Source organism: Kryptolebias marmoratus, linkage group LG21 (genome assembly GCF_001649575.2).
Source record: "Kryptolebias marmoratus isolate JLee-2015 linkage group LG21, ASM164957v2, whole genome shotgun sequence".
Taxonomy (NCBI): Eukaryota; Metazoa; Chordata; class Actinopteri; order Cyprinodontiformes; family Rivulidae; genus Kryptolebias; species Kryptolebias marmoratus.
Window position 1 is genome coordinate 13518863 of NC_051450.1, and position 22056 is coordinate 13540918.

At 40.4% G+C, this 22056-nt stretch overlaps 1 protein-coding gene across 2 annotated transcripts; it reads right to left on the minus strand.

The window, feature by feature from the left end:
• Nucleotides 1-195: 195 nt before the first annotated feature.
• smchd1 (structural maintenance of chromosomes flexible hinge domain containing 1) lies at nt 196-21711 on the minus strand. 2 transcript variants are annotated; one of them, XM_017406739.3, is made up of 47 exons: nt 21575-21711; nt 19940-20015; nt 19694-19849; nt 19541-19623; nt 19298-19431; nt 19060-19174; nt 18593-18712; nt 18311-18474; nt 18129-18225; nt 17821-18034; nt 17622-17742; nt 16364-16547; nt 16030-16230; nt 15839-15952; nt 15547-15656; nt 15334-15416; nt 13579-13695; nt 12661-12741; nt 12450-12569; nt 12213-12357; nt 12008-12110; nt 11829-11901; nt 11041-11180; nt 10526-10654; nt 10213-10437; nt 9980-10116; nt 8683-8768; nt 8469-8587; nt 6433-6594; nt 6215-6334; nt 6042-6121; nt 5239-5396; nt 5034-5143; nt 4883-4944; nt 4652-4739; nt 4265-4396; nt 3973-4125; nt 3751-3877; nt 3300-3419; nt 3014-3099; nt 2789-2908; nt 2528-2709; nt 1619-1728; nt 1162-1232; nt 919-1087; nt 672-830; nt 196-596 (listed from the first exon to the last, which is right to left on the minus strand). In XM_017406739.3, the coding sequence occupies exons 1-47, from the start codon at nt 21677-21679 to the stop codon at nt 484-486; spliced, it is 5874 nt and encodes a 1957-aa protein (XP_017262228.1). In that variant the 5' UTR covers nt 21680-21711; the 3' UTR covers nt 196-483. The 2 variants fall into 2 exon arrangements, with proteins under 2 accessions (XP_017262228.1, XP_024859607.1); XM_025003839.2 differs by having other exon boundaries at nt 16030-16233.
• Nucleotides 21712-22056: the final 345 nt, after the last annotated feature.

Genomic DNA, 22056 nt, shown 5'->3' on the forward strand with positions numbered 1-22056 from the left:
AACTAAACTGACCTTTTTATTTTTTCTTTTTTCTTTCACACGAACTGTGAATCCAGCTGTTTTCCAGAACATAAACCTATTTAATCTAGAAAAAGGTTTGGATTTATCTGGTTTTTTTTTTAAACAAACAAAAGTTTTCTGTGCGTAAATCGTGCCTCTCTGCTCAGATCCACCAAAGAAGGATTTTATTTAGGCTTATAGTTCACAGTGTTGTTTTATTGTTCGGTACAAATATGAACACAGAGAAAATAAAGATTTTGAGTTTTAAGATAAAAATAAAGAAGAAAACAACAAAAACTTCAGATACGTTGAAATCTGTCAAACTCTGTAAAGAACTCCAGCAGAAAGTTTTGACTATTTTGGCACTGAAACAAACAAAAATGACAAAAACATTAAAACAGAAAGTAAAATATCTATATCTATATAGACATAGGTATAGATATTTTTTTTTTAAAAAAGAGCAAATGTCAGAAGTCTGCTGCTTTAAAACCCCAGTGGAGGATCTCTGGGCGTCTGCCTTGGTCTTTTTGTCACGACGCCTGACGGTTCTCCGGTGTTCTCAGGACCTCGTTTCCCTTGTCTGACTGTCGCTGATGCTGCAGGAAGAACGCACAACAATCAGAAACAGCACTAAAAGTAAACAGAAAAGGGGGGAAGAGAATAACCCTCACCAAGCTGTCTGTCAATGTCCTCAAGCTGCCTTTTTATCTCCTCAATTTCTCGCTCCTTTTGGTTCATTTGGGGTGAATTCAGCGATGCTAAGTGATTGTTCAGATCACTTTCTGCCTGTTCTCGTTTCACCACAGCCGAGCGGTACTGACAGAGCACGTCTGTGCAAAAGAGGAAAAACTCAAAGCCCGATCTGACCGAGCAGGGCGTGAAATACCAGCTTTAAAAATGATTTTTACGGGTTGTTACCTATCTGCTCCTTCAGCAGGTAGTAGTGACGGGGAAGCGGTGCGCCCAACACTTTTAATTTGTGAATGGGCGGGGCTCTGTTTTGCACACCTCCGAATTTACCCCTGGAGTCGACCCTGTGCCCCTTTCGGGTCAGTATGGTGGGACAATAGATTTTGTTCCTCACAACCTGCAGACGACAGCTCATTCAGAGGATAAGTAACCTTTGGTTGGGCACCGCTCTGCCGAACGAGGATCACTCACCTCCTTCCTGTAGGCGGTTGCAGAATCCAGGTCGTCCATCAGAATAGTGTTTCCAAGGAGGGTTTTAAAGACTGGAAAGAAAACCCAAGCAGGACACTTTCACATGTGAAGTGACATATGTAAAAGCTGTTGTAAAGCACTCTTATCTATATAAAAGTAACCCCCCAAACTGAAGGTAATCATGAAAAACGTTATTTTAATTTGCTGAAAGAGGCCTTATTTCCACTGCAGTGACAAAGCCCTTGTGGAGGAGTCCCCTCCCCCCATGTGAGTTTGGATTCCAGGTGGAAACATTTACCCAAAGGCCTTTTGGAGTGGTGGGGGCAAGAAGGAAAACACCCCAACAACAGCAAACACACAGAGAGCCGGGACGCACCTACAGATCTACACCAACTATAATTCTGACACAACAAACAACTTTTAACAGAACAAGGGAGTTGAACGCGGAATGGCTCACCGATTTTACATTTCTGCTGTTCGTGCGGGAAAATCAGCAAGTCCTTGGCGTAAACCGGGTGTCCAGGAGGATCGAAAAGTTTGTGGCCGTTACTTATGTGTGGCAGCGATCTGCAAGCAGTTCAAATCTTTTATTACTCCAAACCTTTCTCCACAACGACTTCACGCATGCTCACTTTTTAACTGCGTATAGAAAGAATAAAGCATGTGTTTGTTCTCAGTTTTGTAAACACTATGATGCACTCAGGATCGATCACTTGTTTGTCTTTGTCCTGAAACGTTACAGGCAGAGTTTTAAACCCGTTTAAGATTTTTAAACTTCAACTCAGAACTATCACTACTTCTGTACAGGAGAAAAGAAATACAAGCATTTAAACATCAAAATTGATTGTAATGGACTCTTAAAAAAAAAAAAAGTGTCTCTAACACCTTTCAAAGAACTTTGGCACTTTGTCTCCCCCTTCTGGCATTAGAAGCAATTACACAAACAGTGCAGACATTCTCTAAATAATAATAATAATATTTTAAACACCATTTGCTTGTACCAGTGCAACAATGTTATCGAAAAGTTCATACACCTGAGCAAAAAAACCTGTTGTAATTTTAAATACATAAGAGTAAACATTAATTACTGTCACCAGTATTTGCACAATAAATGTACTTTGAGGTTTTCACCTTGTACTGCTTGTAGGATAATTTCTTTTAACATCAGTACAGATGTTATTGTTGCTTTGGATCAGCAACTAAATAATTTAATTACTGCTGCTGTGATATTCTGAGTTAAAAAATACTGACTGATACAGGACCAAATGAAGAACCAGTCATCTAACCTGCAGGGACTGACTGGGCTCCAAGGGAAACTAATGAAGTTATTTGACAAAAGCACATAATTTAGCAGTCATCGTTGTACCTGTCTCCTTGTTGCACAAAGATGCTGTCAAAGGCCATGACCTGCTGAGTGCCCGCAGAGTCGTGGTGAATCCTGTTGGCTGCTTCTGTCGTTCTGGTGATCACACAGTCCATGTCACTCCCCAGCTGCCAGGAGATGACCGCCGCAGCATCATTATCCGAAATGAAGGCCAGGTGGCCCACCTGAATTCAGAAAACTGTTTAAACGCACGCCTCCTAAATTAAAAAACAAGAGCTGTGTGACTTTCAGCAATGCCGTCACCATTCCAATAACATCCGGGCCGCTGAAGTTGTTGGAGATGCTGCAGACTCTCCTGGGCATTTTATCAATCCTTTCAACTTCAGCCGTCTTCTCTTTCAGTAAGTTCTCAATATCTTGGATCTATATAGAGTAAAACATCCATAAATCCGTTATTTAGAAAAAATATGCAAGACTAGTACTGAAAGAGAAGAAAAAAAAAGGTTAAAAGCAGTCTCCAGCACTTACAGGTAAAGACTGTGTAATCCTCACGTTTATTCTGTTCAGCTCATCTTTCAGGGCCGACTCCTTATTATACGTGTTCTGAACTTGAGCTAGGACAAGAGAAAGACTTAAAACCAAGATCAGGCACTACAAATCACACAAACAGATGACGAGGAGGGCCAGGATTGTAGTTTAAACGTCTTGGTGGTTTCAAAATCGAAAGGTCACTTTAGTGTCTAATCCCAGAGCGGTGAACTGCGCTTTGATGGAAGAGACATCCGACGTGTAAACGCCACAAAAGAAACCTCACTTGTCAAAGCACCCCGGAGCTCCATTAACGTGTGACGCGTTTTTTCGTTTCGAGCGACAGCGGCGCTCAGCTCGTCCTTCTTCCTCGACAGTTCGGCCATTTTTCTTCGATTGTCAACATCTAAGGAAAGCAGACAAACAAGATGGTGACTTTAAACGTTTACCTCTGTGTTTGTTCATGCTTCTGAACACCGTTCCCAGCCCTCTGCTGTAAGGCTGTCTCTGAGCACTACTGTCTTGTTTCTGGGTCATGATCACAGAATAAAGTATTCAATAACGATGAGACAAGAAAACGATCACAAAGACTGTCAGAAATCACAGATGTTCATTTTTACTTCCACAAACTTTACTGAACGTTAAAAAAAATGCTGTTTTATTGTAAAAGCTCCACCCTTCAATTCTTTGTCCACATCAATTAATGCAGCAGTTTTATACCAGAAGAGCCTTGTTACCGTTGTAAAAGTGGAAGGGAAGCTCAAAAGGAGCCAGGGACGAGGCACATATCGGCACTTCGGCTTTTAAGACGACGATGTATCTAATGCCATTCTCACCGGGGCTGTTCTCCATGATCGCCAGTCTCTGAGGACAGTTGTTAGCATTAATACCATACGCAGTGCTCTATAAAGACACGTTCTTTAAAAGAAAATGGATGTTTTATGAGGAATGCTACTCACATTAATGTGGACACTTCCTTTGTTTAAGCTCATTTGAACGGTGCTCGTTTTCCCCTCAAACAGAGGGAGGCTTCTGCTCTGTTCATCCGCACATCTTATAGAGACAACCACCTTCCCGTTCAGGTTGTGACCGGCTGAATTACCAAACTTATCCTGGGATGAAAGAAATAACTCGGTGTGGCAACAGATCACACAAACTAAAGCTCTGGAAGTGTATTATATCAATCGGAACTCCATGAGAGTTTCTCTGTTCGTCTGAAATGAGAGGAGCCTCCTGAGAAACGCAGCTCACCATTATCTTCAGGGTCATGTTCTCAACCAGGACTCGGCTGGAGATGTCGGTACTGTAGGAAACGGCAGGGGTCGGTGGCTGAGAGCCAGGTCCCAGTTTGACAGCCTGATTGGCCACAACATTTATGATCATCTGAAAGATTAAGAAAAAAGCACTGAGGTTAGTCTTGCAAACCTTTCAACAAGTAATACTTCCAAGTCTTAACGAAATGGAGATAAAACCTTCGCATAATACATAATAACTAATCATCCTTAATTTATTTATTTCATTAGAAGACGTTTTGGAGTTTTTAACGGGATCCAAATCTGAGCTTGGATTTGGTGTTTCCACGGGCTCCTTTTCTCCGTTTTGAACCAATTAATTGATGTCAGAGTTGCAGAAACCAACCTTAGCACCGTGCAGAACTTCTGTTTGGTCAAAACGCAGCAAAAACTGGATGGTGTGCTTCCCAGCACGTTCCGGGATCGGTTTATTTCTGCGAAGAAACACAGTTGGTAATGATTGATTTTAAGGGTCTTAGTTGGTAGGAAGTAAAGAGGCCGTTTTAAAAATGTAAATCTATTAATTTAAACATCCAACACATTTCAGACAGAGCAGAATCATTTAAAAGGATGTTACCTAAAGTAAAAACGGTCTTTATTCTCATTTTCCATGGGTTTATTGCACTTCAGCTCAGTGATCTGGACATGAGACAAGAATCAGTAATATTCAGCACAGGTTAGCTATATGTAGGGCAGCTTTCCTTCCTTGTTGGAAGTCCGTTCCTCACCCCTGATGTGCTCGGCGATGACACGCCCTCCCACAGCAGCATGGACAGATCAGCGGGGTTAAAGGTCGTAATCGGACTTCCTTCGTCGGACACCACCATCACAGAGAACACTGAAACAACACACACACACACACAGTTGACCTCAGTTTCCTGAACTGTCGCACAAATTAAACTGCATAAATGAAATTAAGAAAAAGCAACCAACCAGGGAAAGTGCCTCCAGCACAAAAAGTGGCACTGGTGTTGTAGTTCACCTGCAGCTGGGCGGGTTTGTTGGGATCGGGGATGACAGTGAGGTTCACTGATGGACCAGGGATGGGTTTACTGTTAAAGGAACCTCTAAACTCCAGCTGATAGTACCCTCTAGTGGAAGAAAAGAGCCGTGAATGTTTATTTTGTGAGTGGTGGAACAGTGCCTCTTGTCCTAGTTCAGGTTCATTTAAAATATGTTTTTTTCTGCTTAGGTGAGGGAAAAGAACCAGATGTATCCAAACAGAACTGACTGGATTCTTTAAATGCCAAGAAAATGGAAGTTCAATACTTTAATGTCTCAGGCCAATTTTTACTATTTCATTTTCATAAAGAAAAGGTTTCCAGCTGCAACATTCAAAGTCAGGTCTGGTTATTTTTATTCATTTGTGTAATGCAAACATGACGGTAATGTTTTATAAAGAAAAAAACACCAGAAAACTTCAAAGGTTTGAGCTGTTTTAAAATGGCAGGAATCTACTTTGATATTAGCCTGATTCGTACTACCAGTCAGAATTAAACTATTTCTTTAAAGTCAGATCATTTAAAAATCCATCTGCAACAGGTAAGATAGTAGCTGTTCATAACCTTTCTACAGACCCCTACTTTAAACATCTGAACTATCCTTTTCATGTCACAACTTCTTCCAAAAAGGTTAAAGAAAACAGGAAACAAGGAAAGACAACACCATGTAATTATTTAGCATGTTTACTTCAGATTAATGAAGACTTTCATTATTGTAAAACAGGCACAACTTACTTTGTACCTTTCACACCATTAACTGTGAAAGAGGCCTTTCCTTCTGCGTCAACAGGCTGGGACATAACATTTGTTGATACCTGTTACAACAACAAGATCGCATTATATTTATTCAGCCTTTATAATAACGTAATGGCGCGTGGTTTGATGTGTTTAACGCTTGTTGAGCTAACCTTTATTGTCGACCTTAATTCGACCACAACTCTCTGGTCTGGAGACGGGTTTCCCCACTCATCGCAGAGTTGGACCAGGAACGGTGTGGGGATGCCGTGACCGTTCAAGATCTGCAAAGGCTGACAAAAACATTAAAAAAAATTGGTTCTGTATAACTATTCAACCTCGAGAGAATTGTGGAAACAAAAAAACCTAAAATAAAAAAGGATTTCTTTACCTGCTCAGGTCCGCTGACCAGTTTCAGCTGTGAGGGGACTCCTGCAGTCAGTTTAACTATGACGCGTTCTGTATACGTGCTGTAGTTGAAGCAAATCTCTCTGGGCCCGAGAGACCCGGAGTGGAAACGAACTCCAGTCACTGCAACTGAACTGCTGCTCTCCTGAAACACACACACACACACACAGAGATTTATCAGCTGTCAGAACTTGACTCCATCAGTATATATTTTACTTTCAATCACTGCTCTGTTCAAACACACATTTTCACAAATGAGAAAAAACAAAAAATAGACTTTCAGAGCAAATACAGACTCTATTAGCACAGGACCAACACCAAAGGATCTTTAAAGGAAGCAGCTTGCAAGTTTGTTAATGTGAAAAAAACACACCTCATCACACCTTTTTCCTAATATTCTTTAACTCATTAGGCTGTCAAAAAAGGGGCCAATAAAACAACTTATCGTCATCATCTTTGGCTCCAAACACGGACTAATTATTGAAAAATAAATACATTTAAATTGTATCCGATTGTGTTACGAGCCTGTGTAACCATTTTATTTCGCAACAAGCATTTAGAGCCTCAAGATAAACCGATAACGCTCTGTCTTTTGTCTATGATTTCCAAACAAATAAGGGAGCACAACCTTAAAATATTTGCAAATGTGCAGGATTGCCGTCTAAAATTTCGAAAAGCAGTTTATTATAAACAATCAGGTGGGATAGTGAACAACGGCCAAAAGTCCATGAACTTTCCCTGAACCCATCATGTTACTTCCTGTTGGACATCAGACACCTGTGTGGGGGAGCAATCAGACTTCTTGTTATAAGTTTGGTTGATTGACAATGAAGGTCTTGCCTTTCTGCACCACCAAGATTTAGCCTTTTTTCTAATCTTAAGGGCTAAAACCTGACATGCAGCAAATCAGAGCTCCTAAGTTCTTGGCGTTGCCTTGATCTTTGACCTCAGAGACGCTTCTCTCTGTATTAGGAATGCTTTCATGTTATCCAGGCAGAGAAGAACGAACGACTTTCAATTTGAATTTGAAGCCTTTTCCTTATCTGTGTTATTTAGGTTTTATTACTGTTAGCGTGACTCATACATACACCTTGAACCTTTTGGTGACAGGATTAAAACACTAAAGTATTAGACTATGCCCATTTGGCTCACTCTAGTTGTTGGAAAGTTACCTTAAATTACCCATTTGTGGCATATTCGAAGCAAATTAAGAACCAGATGAATTAATTGTTTAATTCTAGTTTCTTTTGAGAGGTCAGAATCAATTTGACGTTACAACGACAAAGTTACAGATGTTTGCGCACACACACACACAAAAAAAGCATGCAACTTTTATGTGCCTGAACTATTTTTTTGGAAACAAATGCCTGTATGTAGTGAGCCATCTGTGTAAAAGTACATTATACCTATAGCAGCAGCACCAGGAATTGGGTGGATAGGCAAAAAACAACTGCTATCAAATAAAAAAACTTACAAACCTAAGACATATAAAAAAAAACACATATACCAATAATTGTCCAACCAGAACAGCATCTGGTTGTCTGCTGCATCTCTAAAAAAAAATCGTCTTACTGTTTTGTGACACTATCCTTTAAAATGTTTGCTGTTGAAGATGCACTCTAGTAAAAAAATGGACACTTGCTCGGCTGCCTAACAATAAAAAAAGAGCAGCTTTATTGGCCTTTTGGCTTTATTTTATAACATTATACGTGAGCACAAAGTGCAGAAAAGACACGCACATACATACGTGAATGCAAAGATTTTTTACTGACAGAAGAGTGATGAATGAAGCAGAACAGGTTTAGTTTGTAACAAGAATAAATAATGAGCTATGCTCATAAACAAATTGGTTTATTGCGTACACGGAGGGATTGCGGGCAAGTTGTGTCAAGTTTGTGATTTCGGTTTAACTGCTCTTGGTTTGGATTGCACACACATTTGCGTACACAGCAAAGAGATGGAAAAACCAGCTGACGTCTCACAGACTTTGCATTGTGATTTGTGTCTTAGCGTCCCGACCTGCCATTTGAAGGTGATGCTTGATGCGTCGAGACCCTCAGCCTCCACGGTCATGCTCTTCACACAGGCGGGGGTCAGCCCCCTGGTCACGTTGTCATACTGGTCCACGAGCTCCAAAGCTGTTAGAAGAAAACGCAGCACGTCTCATAATATTAAATAAAATAATAAAAAACTAAACTATTTATACACGTGTGTGCTTATGAGCGAAACATACTGATGTGCCCAGAGAAGACTTCACCAAGCTTCAGTGTGTTCTGGGGCAGAGTTGCTTTCAGCCGGGCTGGTTCATCCGGAAGAGGCCTACGAACAAGAAACAAATAAGGTTATCATAAGGAAAATACCTGCATGTACCTTCTTGTGGAGAACTGAAAAAAAAGCAATACATTTAAATTGTTACAGATATATTAAGCTTGTTTATTACATCTCTGTATTGATGAAGTCGGATTAATTTAATCATTAGATAAAAAGTCTGCAAGCAGGTTTAGTGTGGTCACGTTTGTGTATGAAGGATGCATCTCCTGTAGACTCTTATTTTAGCGGACAACTATTCTTCTATTGTTGTTTAGCTGTAATGAGGCCTAGGCGTAAAGTCGAACTGGAAGATATGCTTCAGCCTCACCTGCATCACCCAATCGCTGCGTCCTGCGCTTCTACCGCAGCCTATCAGCATCAGACCGCGGCTCGTCTTAACCAATTATCGAGCGAGCCTTCGTTTAAAAAGGACCTTCAGCCATGGCTTCATCGTTCACCAGCCGAACTTCAACCCACCTCCGCCCCTTCTCCATCCTTATATTCCCAGCTCCTTCGAGCTTCCTTCCTCTCTTCGGCCTCCACCACCAGTGTCCGGGAGGGAGGAAGACGCCTCGAATCCTCACCCTAAGCTTCTCATCCAAGCTTTTTGCTACTCGCAGCACCCTCGTCTTCATTCCTTTGTTTTGTTATATTGTATCAGATTGAACTGAAATGTCATGAATCAAAACTCCTACTGAATTGTATCCTATTGTAATTAAAGGCTGAACGGTATTGTGTCATATCGGTTTTCGCTCGTGTATCCCTAATGACTCAAATGTGTTGCAGTGTTGAGTTGTGTATCATATCAGCCCCACACCAGAGATGCACAACAATAGTAGGAATACACAGATTACTCGGCAGACATAAGTTTTCAGAATAAGGTTTCAACCTGTGACCAGCACTGAAAAATCGGATTTTCATTCCAGTCCATGAAAGCTTCTAACGTGTTTAAAACTGAAGTCAGAAGAGGCAAGAGACAACACGAATAGAAAGATTTTCTGCATACTTTGTTCCTCAGTAACATCTGAGAAACCAGGTTAAAAAAGTTGTAGTTTAAAAGTTACAATTATCAAATTGTAATATATCATGCATGTAGTTACATTCAAATTCATGACTGATTTTACAGTGTAACACATTTAACAGTAATTTTGTTTCTGCTCTTTCCTAACAGAAGAACACAGCTGTAATTTAGCTTATCGAGGGGATCTGTCATGGCTTACACGATGGTGAAGCTGGAACTGAGGTCCTGGTAGGACACCTGGTAGAAATGCTCTTCCATCGCCTGGGTGGGAACCTGTACATCAGGCAGCCTCCCCCCGACCAAACTTCTCTGGTTAACATCTGGTGTCCAGTTAACCTTAAACACAGTCAAATACAACGATTCTTAAAAGACGTGAGGAAAAAAAACATCCCTGACATTTAGAAAATAATTTGCCATGGCGAGAAGACACACCTTAATACTGGAGGCTATTTCAGCCGTGATTCGCACATCGGCCACAGACTCATCATAGAGCTTATAAAACAGATTCTGCAGCAGTCCTCCTGCTTGCCACTCAATCCTGTCTTCGTTCTTCAGCTCCAGCTTTTCCTCCCCCTGACAGAAGAGCTTCAGCTGAGAGATCCGACTGCTGGGCATGACCTTCAGATTTATCACGACTGGCGCTATGTGCTTCATACTCTGACATGAAACAAAGAAAATGTTAACGCTGCGAGCAAACTTAAAGCTAGGAGCATACTGCTGGACTTTATTTTTATATATTATTTACAGGCAGGTCAAATTCAGCTTTAAGCATGTGTGGCTCCCCGTTTTTTATAATAACGTTTATGGATTTAGTCATCAGCTGCCCTGCTCCTGAGCTGCTGCAGTCTGCCACCACCAAGGGAAGCCCTGGAATCTGAAAAAGTACAAAAACACAAAAGAGAAGTCAACTACGTACAGCAATGAACATATAGCTTTCTATTAAGTTAAAATATGAATGAAAAAAAAATAACACAATGTATGCCTTAAAAATGATAAAGTGAGAAAACTGTTCTAAGCAACTTTTGCACAGAGAAATAAAAGAATCTAAAACAAACACATCAAACAGGTGCTGCTGGAAAGCAATATTTCCCTTTCTTCTATTAAAAGCTCAAAACTTTATTTGAGCTTAAATATTTTGTGCTTGTAGCTCGTCCAGATGTTCAATTTGAACGAGACTCGGTTTCTCATAAGTTGATCCAGTAAATAAAATCCTGATTTTTTAAACAAGTACATAACTTGCCAGCGTAAGGATGTAAATACCTGACAGCGAACGATCTGTTTGGGGTTTGCGGTGATGTTTCCGGCCACGTCGTGGACTTCAACATTAAAAGCGGCTTGGTTTCCATTCTCCACTTTGATTGGGTCTGTGTCTGGTTTCACGTGAAGTGAATGTGGACTCCCTGAAATATATGTCCAAGATATTTATGTACACAATGACAAATGAGAGCCACCACAGACGGTGGGATGTCACAGGAGCAAAAACAGGAATGGGGTTTTTACACATTGTCAATTTTAAAATTCCATATTTTTCAGATTAAAATTCCCAGATTGTGCTATGACCCACTGAGTTTGGGCCACTTTTAAAGCCTCATGTGTTAGAAGAACAAAAACCAAAGGTGACATTATGGTGACTACAGCCACTATAATGTTTCTACAATCAATGTGAAAAGCACTTTCTTTATGGTTTTTAATTTAAGAAGCTCAGATTTTCTCCCTTTAAAACCTAGAATAAATCCTGAAAACATAAATGCTAATTTTCACTTTTCATACTTACTGATCTAGAGCTAAAAAAAATCCTAAAACCATTAGACCACCTAGGAACCCTTCTGGACGCAGATAGTTTCCAACATTGTGTGCAAAAATAACATTTATCTTAAAACAGAGAAAGGCAGTAAGTTCTTTGTCAAGTGAAGATGGGATGCATTTAACTCAAAACAGTTCTTTCATCTTAGTTGATCATTTTTAAGCAATACTTTTCAGACAATTAAAAGGATCAAGGTCCCATACACCATTATTAATTGTAAATTCTGAAATAAAGGCAGTCTTACCAGGAAGCAGACTGACTGGAATAGTTTGCATATCATTTTTCAAACCAGGCAGTGACACTTTCAGGTCATAACTCTGTAAAATAAAACTTATGTATTTAAAAAAACATCCAGCAGTTAGTTTTTAAATTTCAAGCAAATTGTAAAGTTATTTTTTATATTTGTTGATGCTTCAAATTGACCTTGGATTGCTGGTAATTCTGGACTTTTCCTTTTGCTTTGACACCTTTTATGATAAATGTGGTCCCATTGCAGATCACCGACTCATAAGTCAATTCCAGGTCACTAAATGAATGAATGAATGAATGATTGAATGAATGGTTGAATGAATGGTTGAACAGATGACTGGATGGACAGACATGTAGGATTACGAGTGAAGCGACCCACCTGCATTCAAGCACAGGCTGGAGCGTGGGAGGAGGGGCTGTCGGGTGTTTGTAGCGGTCTTTTATCTGCAGAGGAATGTTGAATGGTACTCCCACACGAAGAGTGGAGCTCAGCGCGCCCACAGTGAAGCTCTCCGCTGCGCCCTCTAACAGCAACGAAAATGGCAGACGTGTCCGAGTTATTTGGAAAGCATGATAAACGTGGAACGTAAACACTAAAAGCTCAGAGTCCAAGTACCTTTGACAGTGAATTTGAGCTCGAAGCTCGGGAGTTGCTTGTCACCGTAGACAGTGGAACCACCTTCATTTAACACTGTGTTAAGTTTCAGTGTGTAACTCCCCAAGTTGGTAAGAGTTTCTGCAAAGGACGGAAAAAATAAATCTTTATCTACATCTAAAAATGAGTGCCCCTAAGTAACTAAAATAGAAAAACATAGAAAGAAACGTACCAATTTTTCTGAACCAGTGTCCCTGATTTGCTGCTACATACGGAGCAACCAAACAGACAACCTCCTTGTCTCCTTTAAGACCTAGGTGTAAAACAAAAAAATATAGAGATAAGATAAGGTTGAGCTGAAATAAAATAAGTGAAAATAAACTAAGTCAAGTTAAAATATGAATCCTCATGACGGGTCAATTCAACCCGAACAGAATAGGTGTCTCAAGTTTATTTATGAACTTCCTTCCTTAAAAAGCAAAAAATTAAAAATGTAAAAAAATTTCTAAAAAATGAATTTCAAGTATAATTATTGTTTTTTTTTTTTTACTGTGTAGATTTTTCCAGTGGACATAAAAAAACCTCAATATCCATTTTTTTTAATGTAAAATGAGTGAATTATCCTCATTGATCCTTAATTTGTGAGCGTTAAAGAGCATCATTTCACTAAATGTTGATTAAAATGGTTAGTAATGGAGTTAATAAAAAGATACAAAAATATGTCTGGGGATTTTTTTTTTTTTTGGCTTCTGACACCACTGCATGATTAAACATTCCCCGGGTCTAATTGACCCGGTAACATCATTCCTGTTCCTCAGAAACGAACATAACAGGAGGGTTAATCAGAAGAACTGATCCCTTGTTGAATAACACTTGGAGAGGTAAATGATGCAGAAAAAAGAAAGCAGAAGCTATGTAGCGTTTTACAGCAATACAGTCAACAGGCAGGTTGATATTTCTATAAATAAATCGCACAAAATTCAAACACTTTGTGAGTAAAATAAAACTAATGTCAATTTTTACTATAAAATTTACTGTCTCACCACTGCTAATGACTTCTCTCCAAAAATAAAACATCTGGCTAAATTAAGCACACACACACAAAAAAAAAACCCAACTGTGTTCATTTGTGAGACATAAATGACCTTACCGTGATGAATTATTTTGAAGAGAATGCTCAGTTTTATCCCCATCTTTTGGCCACCTGTATTTATCCTGGAGGAGATTGGGTGTCCGTTCCTGTTGAGAATTTCAACCTTGAGAGGCCCTTTAAAAAATGGAATAACACGTAAACATCCATAAACTATGTGCTTAAAGGAAAGTTATTTTTTAATATTCACTTTTATAGATTGCAGTCTGCTAAAGATAATAAATGATTATGATATATTTAGTGTTCTTAGTGTTATGACTGTATTGTTAGGGGGATAATCAGTCTGTGACCTTTGATGAACTGTTAGGGGAAGCTGTCAGAGCAGTTGTACTTTCACCTAACAGAAGAGACTCAACATTTCCACCCACAGAACAGCTGGAGGCACAGATAAGAAACTAGTACACTCATCGGCCACTTTACTAGGTACACCTTGCTAGTACCGAGTTGGACCCCCCTTTGCCTTCAGAACTGCCTTAATCCTTCATGGCATAGATTCAACAAGGTACTGGAAACATTCCCCAGAGAGCCTGGTCCATATTGACATGATAGCATCACGCAGTTGCTGCAGATTTGTCGGCTGCACATCCATGATGCAAATCTCCCGTTCCACCACATCCCAAAGGTGCTCTATGGGATTGAGATCTGGTGACTGTGGAGGCCATTCGAGTACAGGGAACTCATTGTTGTGTTCAAGAAACCAGTCTGAGATGATTTGCACTTTATGACTTGGTGCGTTATCCTGCTGGAAGCAGCCATCAGAAGAGGGGTACACTGTGGTTCAGTCAGGAACAATACTCAGGTAGGCTGTGGCGTTGACATGATGCTCATGGGTACTAATGGGCCCAAAGTGTGCCAGGAAAACATCCCCCACACCATTGCACCCCCACCAGCCTGAACCGTTGATACGAGGCAGGATGGAGCCATGCTTTCATGTTGTTGACGCCAAATTCTGACCCTTCCATCCGAATGTGGCAGCAGAAATCGAGACTCATCAGACCAGGCAACGTTTTTCCAACATTCTATTGTCCTGTGCAAATTGTAGCCTCAGTTTCCTGTTCTTAGCTGACAGGAGTGGCACCCGGTGTAGTCTTCTGCTGCTGTAGCCCATCCGCCTTGAGGTTTGACGTGTTGTGCGGTCAGAGATGCTGTTCTGCATTCCTCGGTTGTAACGAGTGGTTATTTGAGTTACTGTTGCCGTTCTATCAGCTCGAACCAGTCTGGCCTTTCTCCTCTGACCTCTGGCATCAACAAGGCATTTGGGCACACAGAACTGCCACTCACTGGATATTTTCTCTTTTTTGGACCATTCTCTGTAAACCGTAGAGATGGTCATGGGTAAAAATCACAGTAGCAGTTTCTGAAATACTCAGACCAGCCCGTCTGGCACCAACAACCACGCCGCGTTCGAGGTCACTTAAATTGCCTTTTGTCCCCATTCTGATGCTCGGTTTGAACTGCAGCAGACCGCCTTGGCAGTGTCTACATGCCTAAATGCATTGAGTTGCTGCCATGTGATTGGCTGATTTGACATTTGCATTAATGAGCAGTTGGACAGGTGTACCTAATAAAGTGGCCGATCTGGAATTGTACAGAGCATGTACACCGTCTGTGATGTTCTGGACCCCTTGTACAAGTAAAAAGTCTCAGCTTGATCTGCTGCTGGTCTGTGTGGGTTATTTAAATAAATAAATTTATCCAACGAAGTCATAAAAACCAATTAAATTGATGAGGGACGCAAAGAATGCTACACTTTACCAAAAGGACTACCAGCGGGACAAACAGCATTTTTCGGCCAAACGTTCCCTTCCGGCCAGGTCACGCTTAGCTTTTCTGGAAGCCTGGAAACAACAGAAATTTAGCTGAAGAGACAAAAAGTCTCATCCAACTTAAAACCAACTTCCAAACCAAACACAAGGAAGTGGAGAAGTTTACTCCTGCTACGTCACATTGAAAATTGTGTCTACTTACTTGTCGATATCACTCTCGATGTGTTTCATGATGCTTTCGTCAGTGACGGTCCTGTCGATCTTTGAAATGGGTATGATCTTTGTGACCTTGTCATAAAGTGCTTTAGGCTCCTGAGAAAGAAACTGCCCGTTTAGTTTCAGGCTCAAAACGCAACGCTGTTTTCATCAATTTTAAAAATGGATAAGAATAAAATTATTTATTTCAGGTGGGGAAATGTTCTTTGAAATCCAGGTAATGGGAATTTGAGTTTTAATCAGTTTCTCAAATGAGCTGCAGGGGGTTCCTTCCTTACACGTCTGATTTCCACTTGCCCTCCTGTGGCGTAGACGTCGCAATCGTGAGTTCCGTGCAGCAAAAATCGCACAACGCTGCCGTAAAGAATTGGCAGCGTTTTCTGAGACTTCACCTGCAATAAAAACACGAGGTACTTAAACATGAGGGAGGAGAAAAGTACACGCTTATTAATAAATAAGAAATCCTTACAACTTGTCCCGTCTTGTATATTTTTCCATCTAACTCGATGGAGCTGAACGCTGCCCAGGGATGCTGCAGTCTCTTGGTCGACATATCTGTTCGTGTTATTGTCTCGATGTAGCTGAGAAACTTCACCTGCTTGTCACACTTTTCGTGACAGTTCTGAAGCCACTGCGTGAACTCTTTCTGAATGTTACCTCTTTTTGATGGCTTCTGCAAAATATGCAGAAAATAAGACGCACATAACTTTGCAAAACGTGACAATTTTTGCTCATTCATGAACTTCGTGATTGACTGGCTGCATTGGGTTTTTATTATCAAGAAGGCCGAGAGCAATGCTCACCTGAGGGTTACTACCAGGACTGAATATGGTTTCTTTGCTCTTCAGTTTCAGCTCCAGGTCCATGAACTTCAGCTTGCTAGCATTGACCAGAAATTTGTCATTGGTAAAAAGCACCCCGGAAATCCGAAAGTAACACTCTTCAGGTAAAGTTGCACCTTTAACGGGTCGAGAGCACCAATCAAACCTGGAACGCACAAACAGAAAGGGGGGAGAATAATAGATCAAGGTGAAGATATATATATATATATATATATATTATTGTTTTTCTTGCTCAGATGCACACATTTTTTTTTTGAGCAAACATTATGACATAGTTTCGACTAGGGGTTTATTTACATTCAAAACCTGAGAAAATCAGGATAAATAAATGTCTTCTACTATAGAATGATGTCCTCCAAACTGTTTGAAAATGCCTCTATAAAACTTCCTAAACGTTTCAGATTAGTAAAAAGCCAATCCTTCTGCTTCTTTAGAGCTGCTTGTACTTACAAATGTAAGTACAGATCTATTGTCATGAACAGTTACTGTCTTACCTGTTGTAGATCGCTCTATGAACGACCTCAAAAGTTGAATTTTGACAGAACTGATGACCAAACAGCTAGCCTGATCGTGTCAAGACCAAAGTAGGTTTCTGCTGTCTTAAAACAACTTCGGACTCTTTTCATTTTAATAGCATAGTTCCATAGCACAGTTATTCCAGCAGAAATATTATGATATTCCTGCCAGAAGTTTTCCAGGTTGCATTTAAGTGCTATATTTCCAGCTGCTGCCATTATTTGCGCTGGCGAATAGCCATAACATTCTATATAAATTCTATCATTAATCTATCTATCAACAGGTAAGAAAACAATTGCTTATAATCTTTCCACAGAACACCATTTGAAAAGATGTGAACAATAACTTTTCGGTAGAAAACAAAGACTTTTCTTCGCACTGTAGTCACCTTAGTTCAAATGTGGTTTAAATTTATTGCGAGCAGGTGGATGAAAGCGTAGAAAAGAGATTCTGGAAACCAAAGCAAATAAAAAGAGTAGTCTTAATTGATAAAATAAAAGCTCAACTAAGAAGACGAAGAGAAAAATATGGCAAAGTGCAACAAAATCCTGCCGTCTTTCTTCCTATTACAAAGGGAAGCTTGAGAGACATGAAAGTAAAAACCTTGTAAAACCTTTAGAAATACACACCAAAAATACCCCCCCCCCTACACACACACACACACACACACACATCCATTATAAACTCATAAGGAAGCATTTACTCAGAAACTGTGGTGTAAGGGATGAGCCGACCGTTCCAATAACATTCAAAAATGTCCCTTTTCCCTCTTGCTTGATTCAGGCTGCCAGACTCGTTTTCAAAGTCGTCATCATCAACAGGGGCTGCAAAACAGAACCACAGTCACTTCGAACTTCAAACTGGATTTTTCAGGAAGTGAACTAAGCTGCAGAGCTCGTTACCTAGCGCAGCGTAGGGATCTCTAGGGTAAGTCTCCCTGTCGTAGAGGAACGGGTGGTAGCGAACGACCCCATCCACACGGCCTCCGTTCGAGGTAAAGGCCCCGAACTCAAACTTGGATGCAGCAGCGTTGATGTACAGACTCTGCATGTCGTCTGCCACTTCTCGGAGATTCTTCACACGCGGGCTTTTAGGAGGCTTCTCTCGTAAAGTTACCTGACACAAAATTAAAAGGAACCCCCAGGAGTTATTGGTTGATATATGTAGCCTCTAACAAAAGTGATCTCCACTCAAAGACAAACTGTCTCACCAGAATGTCAATTTTTACTTCAGAATTATCTGATTTTTTACAGCTGCTTCTCAGGTCATTTCCATCGACTCCATGAATGTAGTAGTGATATATGTGCCTAAAAGACAAAGAGAGGGGCATCTTAACATGACTTTTAACATTAAAAACCTTAAACTATGTATTATGTAAGTGGCGGAGCTCACGCTAGCTCTCTGGTCCACCCGTCAAAATGTTGTTTCAGGTAGTCGATGTGCTCAGGGCAGACTCCCGTGATGACGACAGCAGTGAAGCTTTCCTTCCCCGTTTCCTCAGCGATGACGTCGCGGAGGAAGCGCTCGTCGTCCGTCACGTGTGAAGAGTCGCCAGGCTGGAACGGGAGGGCGAAGCATCACGTAGGTGACGTCACATCGTCTGATGTGCGTCAGATTCCGCTTGCTTTTCTTAATTTGATCCAGCCAAGAAGTTTTAAGAAGAAAAAGCACTACCTTCCTGTTTAAGATGGTCCCTTTGTAAACATCCTCTTTGTTCTGCTCCTTTTTCTTGAATTCTTCCTTTGAAAGAACCAGCTCATGAACATCTGGGAAGTCTGCCGGTTTGCAGATCATCTGAAAAAAAAAACCCAGATTTTATGTGATTTAATCTCATTTTCTGAGTTCAAATTGACAATTTCACTTTTATTCTACTGTCAAGTTGCTCACTCCATCTTCTAAAACCAGCTTCTATAAAACGAACTTCACAGCTAGACTTAAAAAAAAATGTAATTATATACATTTATTTTGAGTTGATTATTATTTTGCTGTCCTCTACAGTTTGACATTGCTTGCTTATATTTTGTCCGGGTTTCTCAGATTATTCAGATTTATTTAATTTCTACTAGGTCATTAAAATACTCTTCATAACTTGTGAAGCAACACCACCTTTTTAATGGATTCAAAGTAGGTTTAAAACTCACTCTAACTGAGTCCCCGATGTGGAAAACGGCCCGTTTTCCTCCAACTCCAAAGAAGGATATATCACTGTTGAGACTTCGAGGTATGGGAGCAGGACGAACATATTTCTCTTTTTCGCTAAATTTCATGAAAATAAGAAAACAAAAACAGAAACGAGAACATAATCTGACTGAGTTACTCGAAACTGGATGAATACAGTTTCGCAATTTCGTGTTAATGTGAGGATTTCGAACAACTAACCTTTCAAATGTGCTATTTTCCCTCGCAAATTTAGAGAGTCTGTACCTTGCCCAGTTATTGAGCTGCTTCGAGGTCATCCCACAGCCATTATCCAAAACAATGACTGCGGGTTTTCCAAAAACTTTGTCAAACAGCTGGGAGGTAAGATAAGTCGAAAAGTTTACAGCAGACACAAAATCCATGTTTAAATGGCACAAAATTTAAATATGTTCACTGTAAACGGAGAGCAAATGCAGAACCAACCATCCGTATCTCTATGGTCCTCGTTTCCCTGTTGTTGGCTGTGGCAGAAAGAGCGTTGTCCACCAGCTCAGCAAGAGAGCATGCTGGAAATAAAAACATTATGAGCAACAACGAACAGCTAAAATCCTGTAATCTGATCATTTTAACACTCACGCAGTGATTTCTGCCCCTCGGCGAAGTATTCGTAAGTCCCGCTCTCGATCAGCGTATTGTAATGAGGCACAAAATTGATGTCCTCTTGAGTTGCAGCTGGCAGGGCTTGGCCTGAATGTCGTAACAGGTAAAGGGTGCAGCCATCCTGAAGCTCCTCTACAATAAATAAAACTATGATTGAACACTGATGTCTACCTTGTATTTGTTGCATTATAATGTTCTGCATACGAGGACGGACTTACTCACCAAATTTGTTAGAATCCACAACTGTTCTGTCGGTTGTGACCAACACAAACAGCTCATGTGAAGCGATAGCAAAGTTCTGTAGGGGAAACAAAATGTCACTTTTTTCAAAGCTGTAAAAGTCAATTTTTTGATCTCGTGTCGAGAATGAAGGCGAATGATCTCAAATGTAAGACATCTTTTCTTCAATTTTGCCTGGCGATGATTTTGTGGCGTGCAAACCACCTTCCGCCTGCCACCGTCCTGAGGCAAAGAAGAAGTCGTGAAAGGTTTACGAGCCACAACAGAAAAAACAAACGTTTCTAAACAGGAACTGTCTGAAATTAAAGGTTTCTGACCTTGATGCTGCAAAGTTTTGAGTCAAAATGTTCCCATTCACACAACTTTCAAGGCCGAGTGTGTTCTGCAAAACGTTTCTTCATGTACAATGACTTCAGATTCATAAGTCCTTTTTGTTTTAGCTGAAAACAGCCTCGCACAAACGTGAATCGGGATTCGTACGCCTATCTGTGATAAAATGTTTGTGCTTTGTTAAAATGCTGGTGTGTTACTTACTTACATTTTGCACTTTTTACAGACAGGTGGGATTCAATTAGACTGAAATTCATTACACTGTCACAATTTAATGCTGTGAACTGCGTAAAAAAAAAAAAAAAACATAACCTGTTATCTTTTTCTTATTCACAGGAGACACAGTTTAAGACTGTCGGACGCATACCATAGTTACCACACACACACACACACACACATGTACACACACCCACGACATATTGTGAAGCTGTGTCAAAGTGATGGAGGATAAAACGGCCCAATTAGCTGAGGAAACAAAACTGAACTTGCTGAAATATGTTTGAATGACAAGGGTGATTCTATAAGTGTACAAATTCAATGTCTGACAGGAAACTGGTCCTAGATTTATCAAAGTAATCATCAGTCATGTTAATGTCTTTTTAATGAAGGCAAGACATATGTAATGTGGTTTTGTTTACCCGTCAGACTACCGTATATAGAGACAGCTACAGCAACAATAAAAGCCTGGCCCTTTCCAACATATAATGACTTGTAGGAATCTAGACAAATCTAAATATATGGGCGTGAAGTGTTTCAGTAATACAAGCTGGCTTTGACTACTGATTTACCATGCAAATCTATAAGGGGGAAAAATCATTAATAACACAGAGAGAGTCTTTGTTGTCTGATTTGCATCATGGAGCCCAAACAGGAGAGAAATGAGTGATTAGCACTCACTCATGACAAGAGGTACTGTCAAAACTGGAAGATAATTAAGTGAAAACCAAGTTTTAGCTTCAGTCAAACAATACTTCAATGTAGAAGGGTTTGTCTGAATTGTTCCAATGTCAGTTTCAGTCAAATGAACACTGCACAGCAAACATCAGGCTTTCACAATGGTGATTTTAGCCATTATTAGTTCTTTGAGAAAAAGCTGTGTGTTTTTCTTTCTGCTGCTTCCTTCTTCGGGTGTCGCAAAGAGACAGATTTGGCCATTGTTTTTTTCACACCGGATGTGTCTTCTTGAGCCAATCTGGGCTCGACACTTTGAAAAAGTCAATTTAAACATCATGGCCATAAAATTATATATATATATATATACACACACAACACAGGGGGTAATTTTACCTTGCGAACAACTTGAAGAAAGCCGTTCAGGTTCAAGCTCCTTGTATCCACAGTTATCTTGCGAATCTCCCTGCTTTCGGAGCGGCAGTCATAAACACGGATCATCTCGATGTCTTTTCATTAGGCATGGACGGAGGCAGGGAAAGAACGGTGCACTCAGCGTCCGACTTTATCTTAAAAAAACCCCAAAATAAATAGCTTTGCTTACTAATTTTACGCTCGACTCCGCCCCGAAACAACTTATAACATTTCTCTGCGTTATTTACAAAGTTTTCTCCGCGCTGTCTTCGTGGTTTCTGTAGTAACAGATGTTAATTGCAACTCGGTCCGTCGTTTTGGCTTTGAGCTAAATACTGCTATGTAACAGTTTCTACGGAAGCCCGGTAGGGGGCGGAAGAAAAATATCGTTATGCGCATGTCACTTCCGGGAAGCAGCAATTGTTTACTGTGTTTTGCCTTTCAGTGTCGTTTACGGTGAAATG

Excerpts from the sequence above, each read along its gene's own strand:
- smchd1 (XM_025003839.2), bottom strand. The coding sequence starts at position 21,679 with ATGATCCGTGTTTATGACTGCCGCTCCGAAAGCAGGGAGATTCGCAAG. Across the intron at positions 12,570-12,660 it reads ACACTGGTTCAGAAAAATTG|AAACTCTTACCAACTTGGGG; the intron begins GTACGTTTCTTT and ends CGTCCTTTGCAG. Across the intron at positions 8,588-8,682 it reads AGTCTTCTCTGGGCACATCA|CTTTGGAGCTCGTGGACCAG; the intron begins GTATGTTTCGCT and ends TTCTTCTAACAG.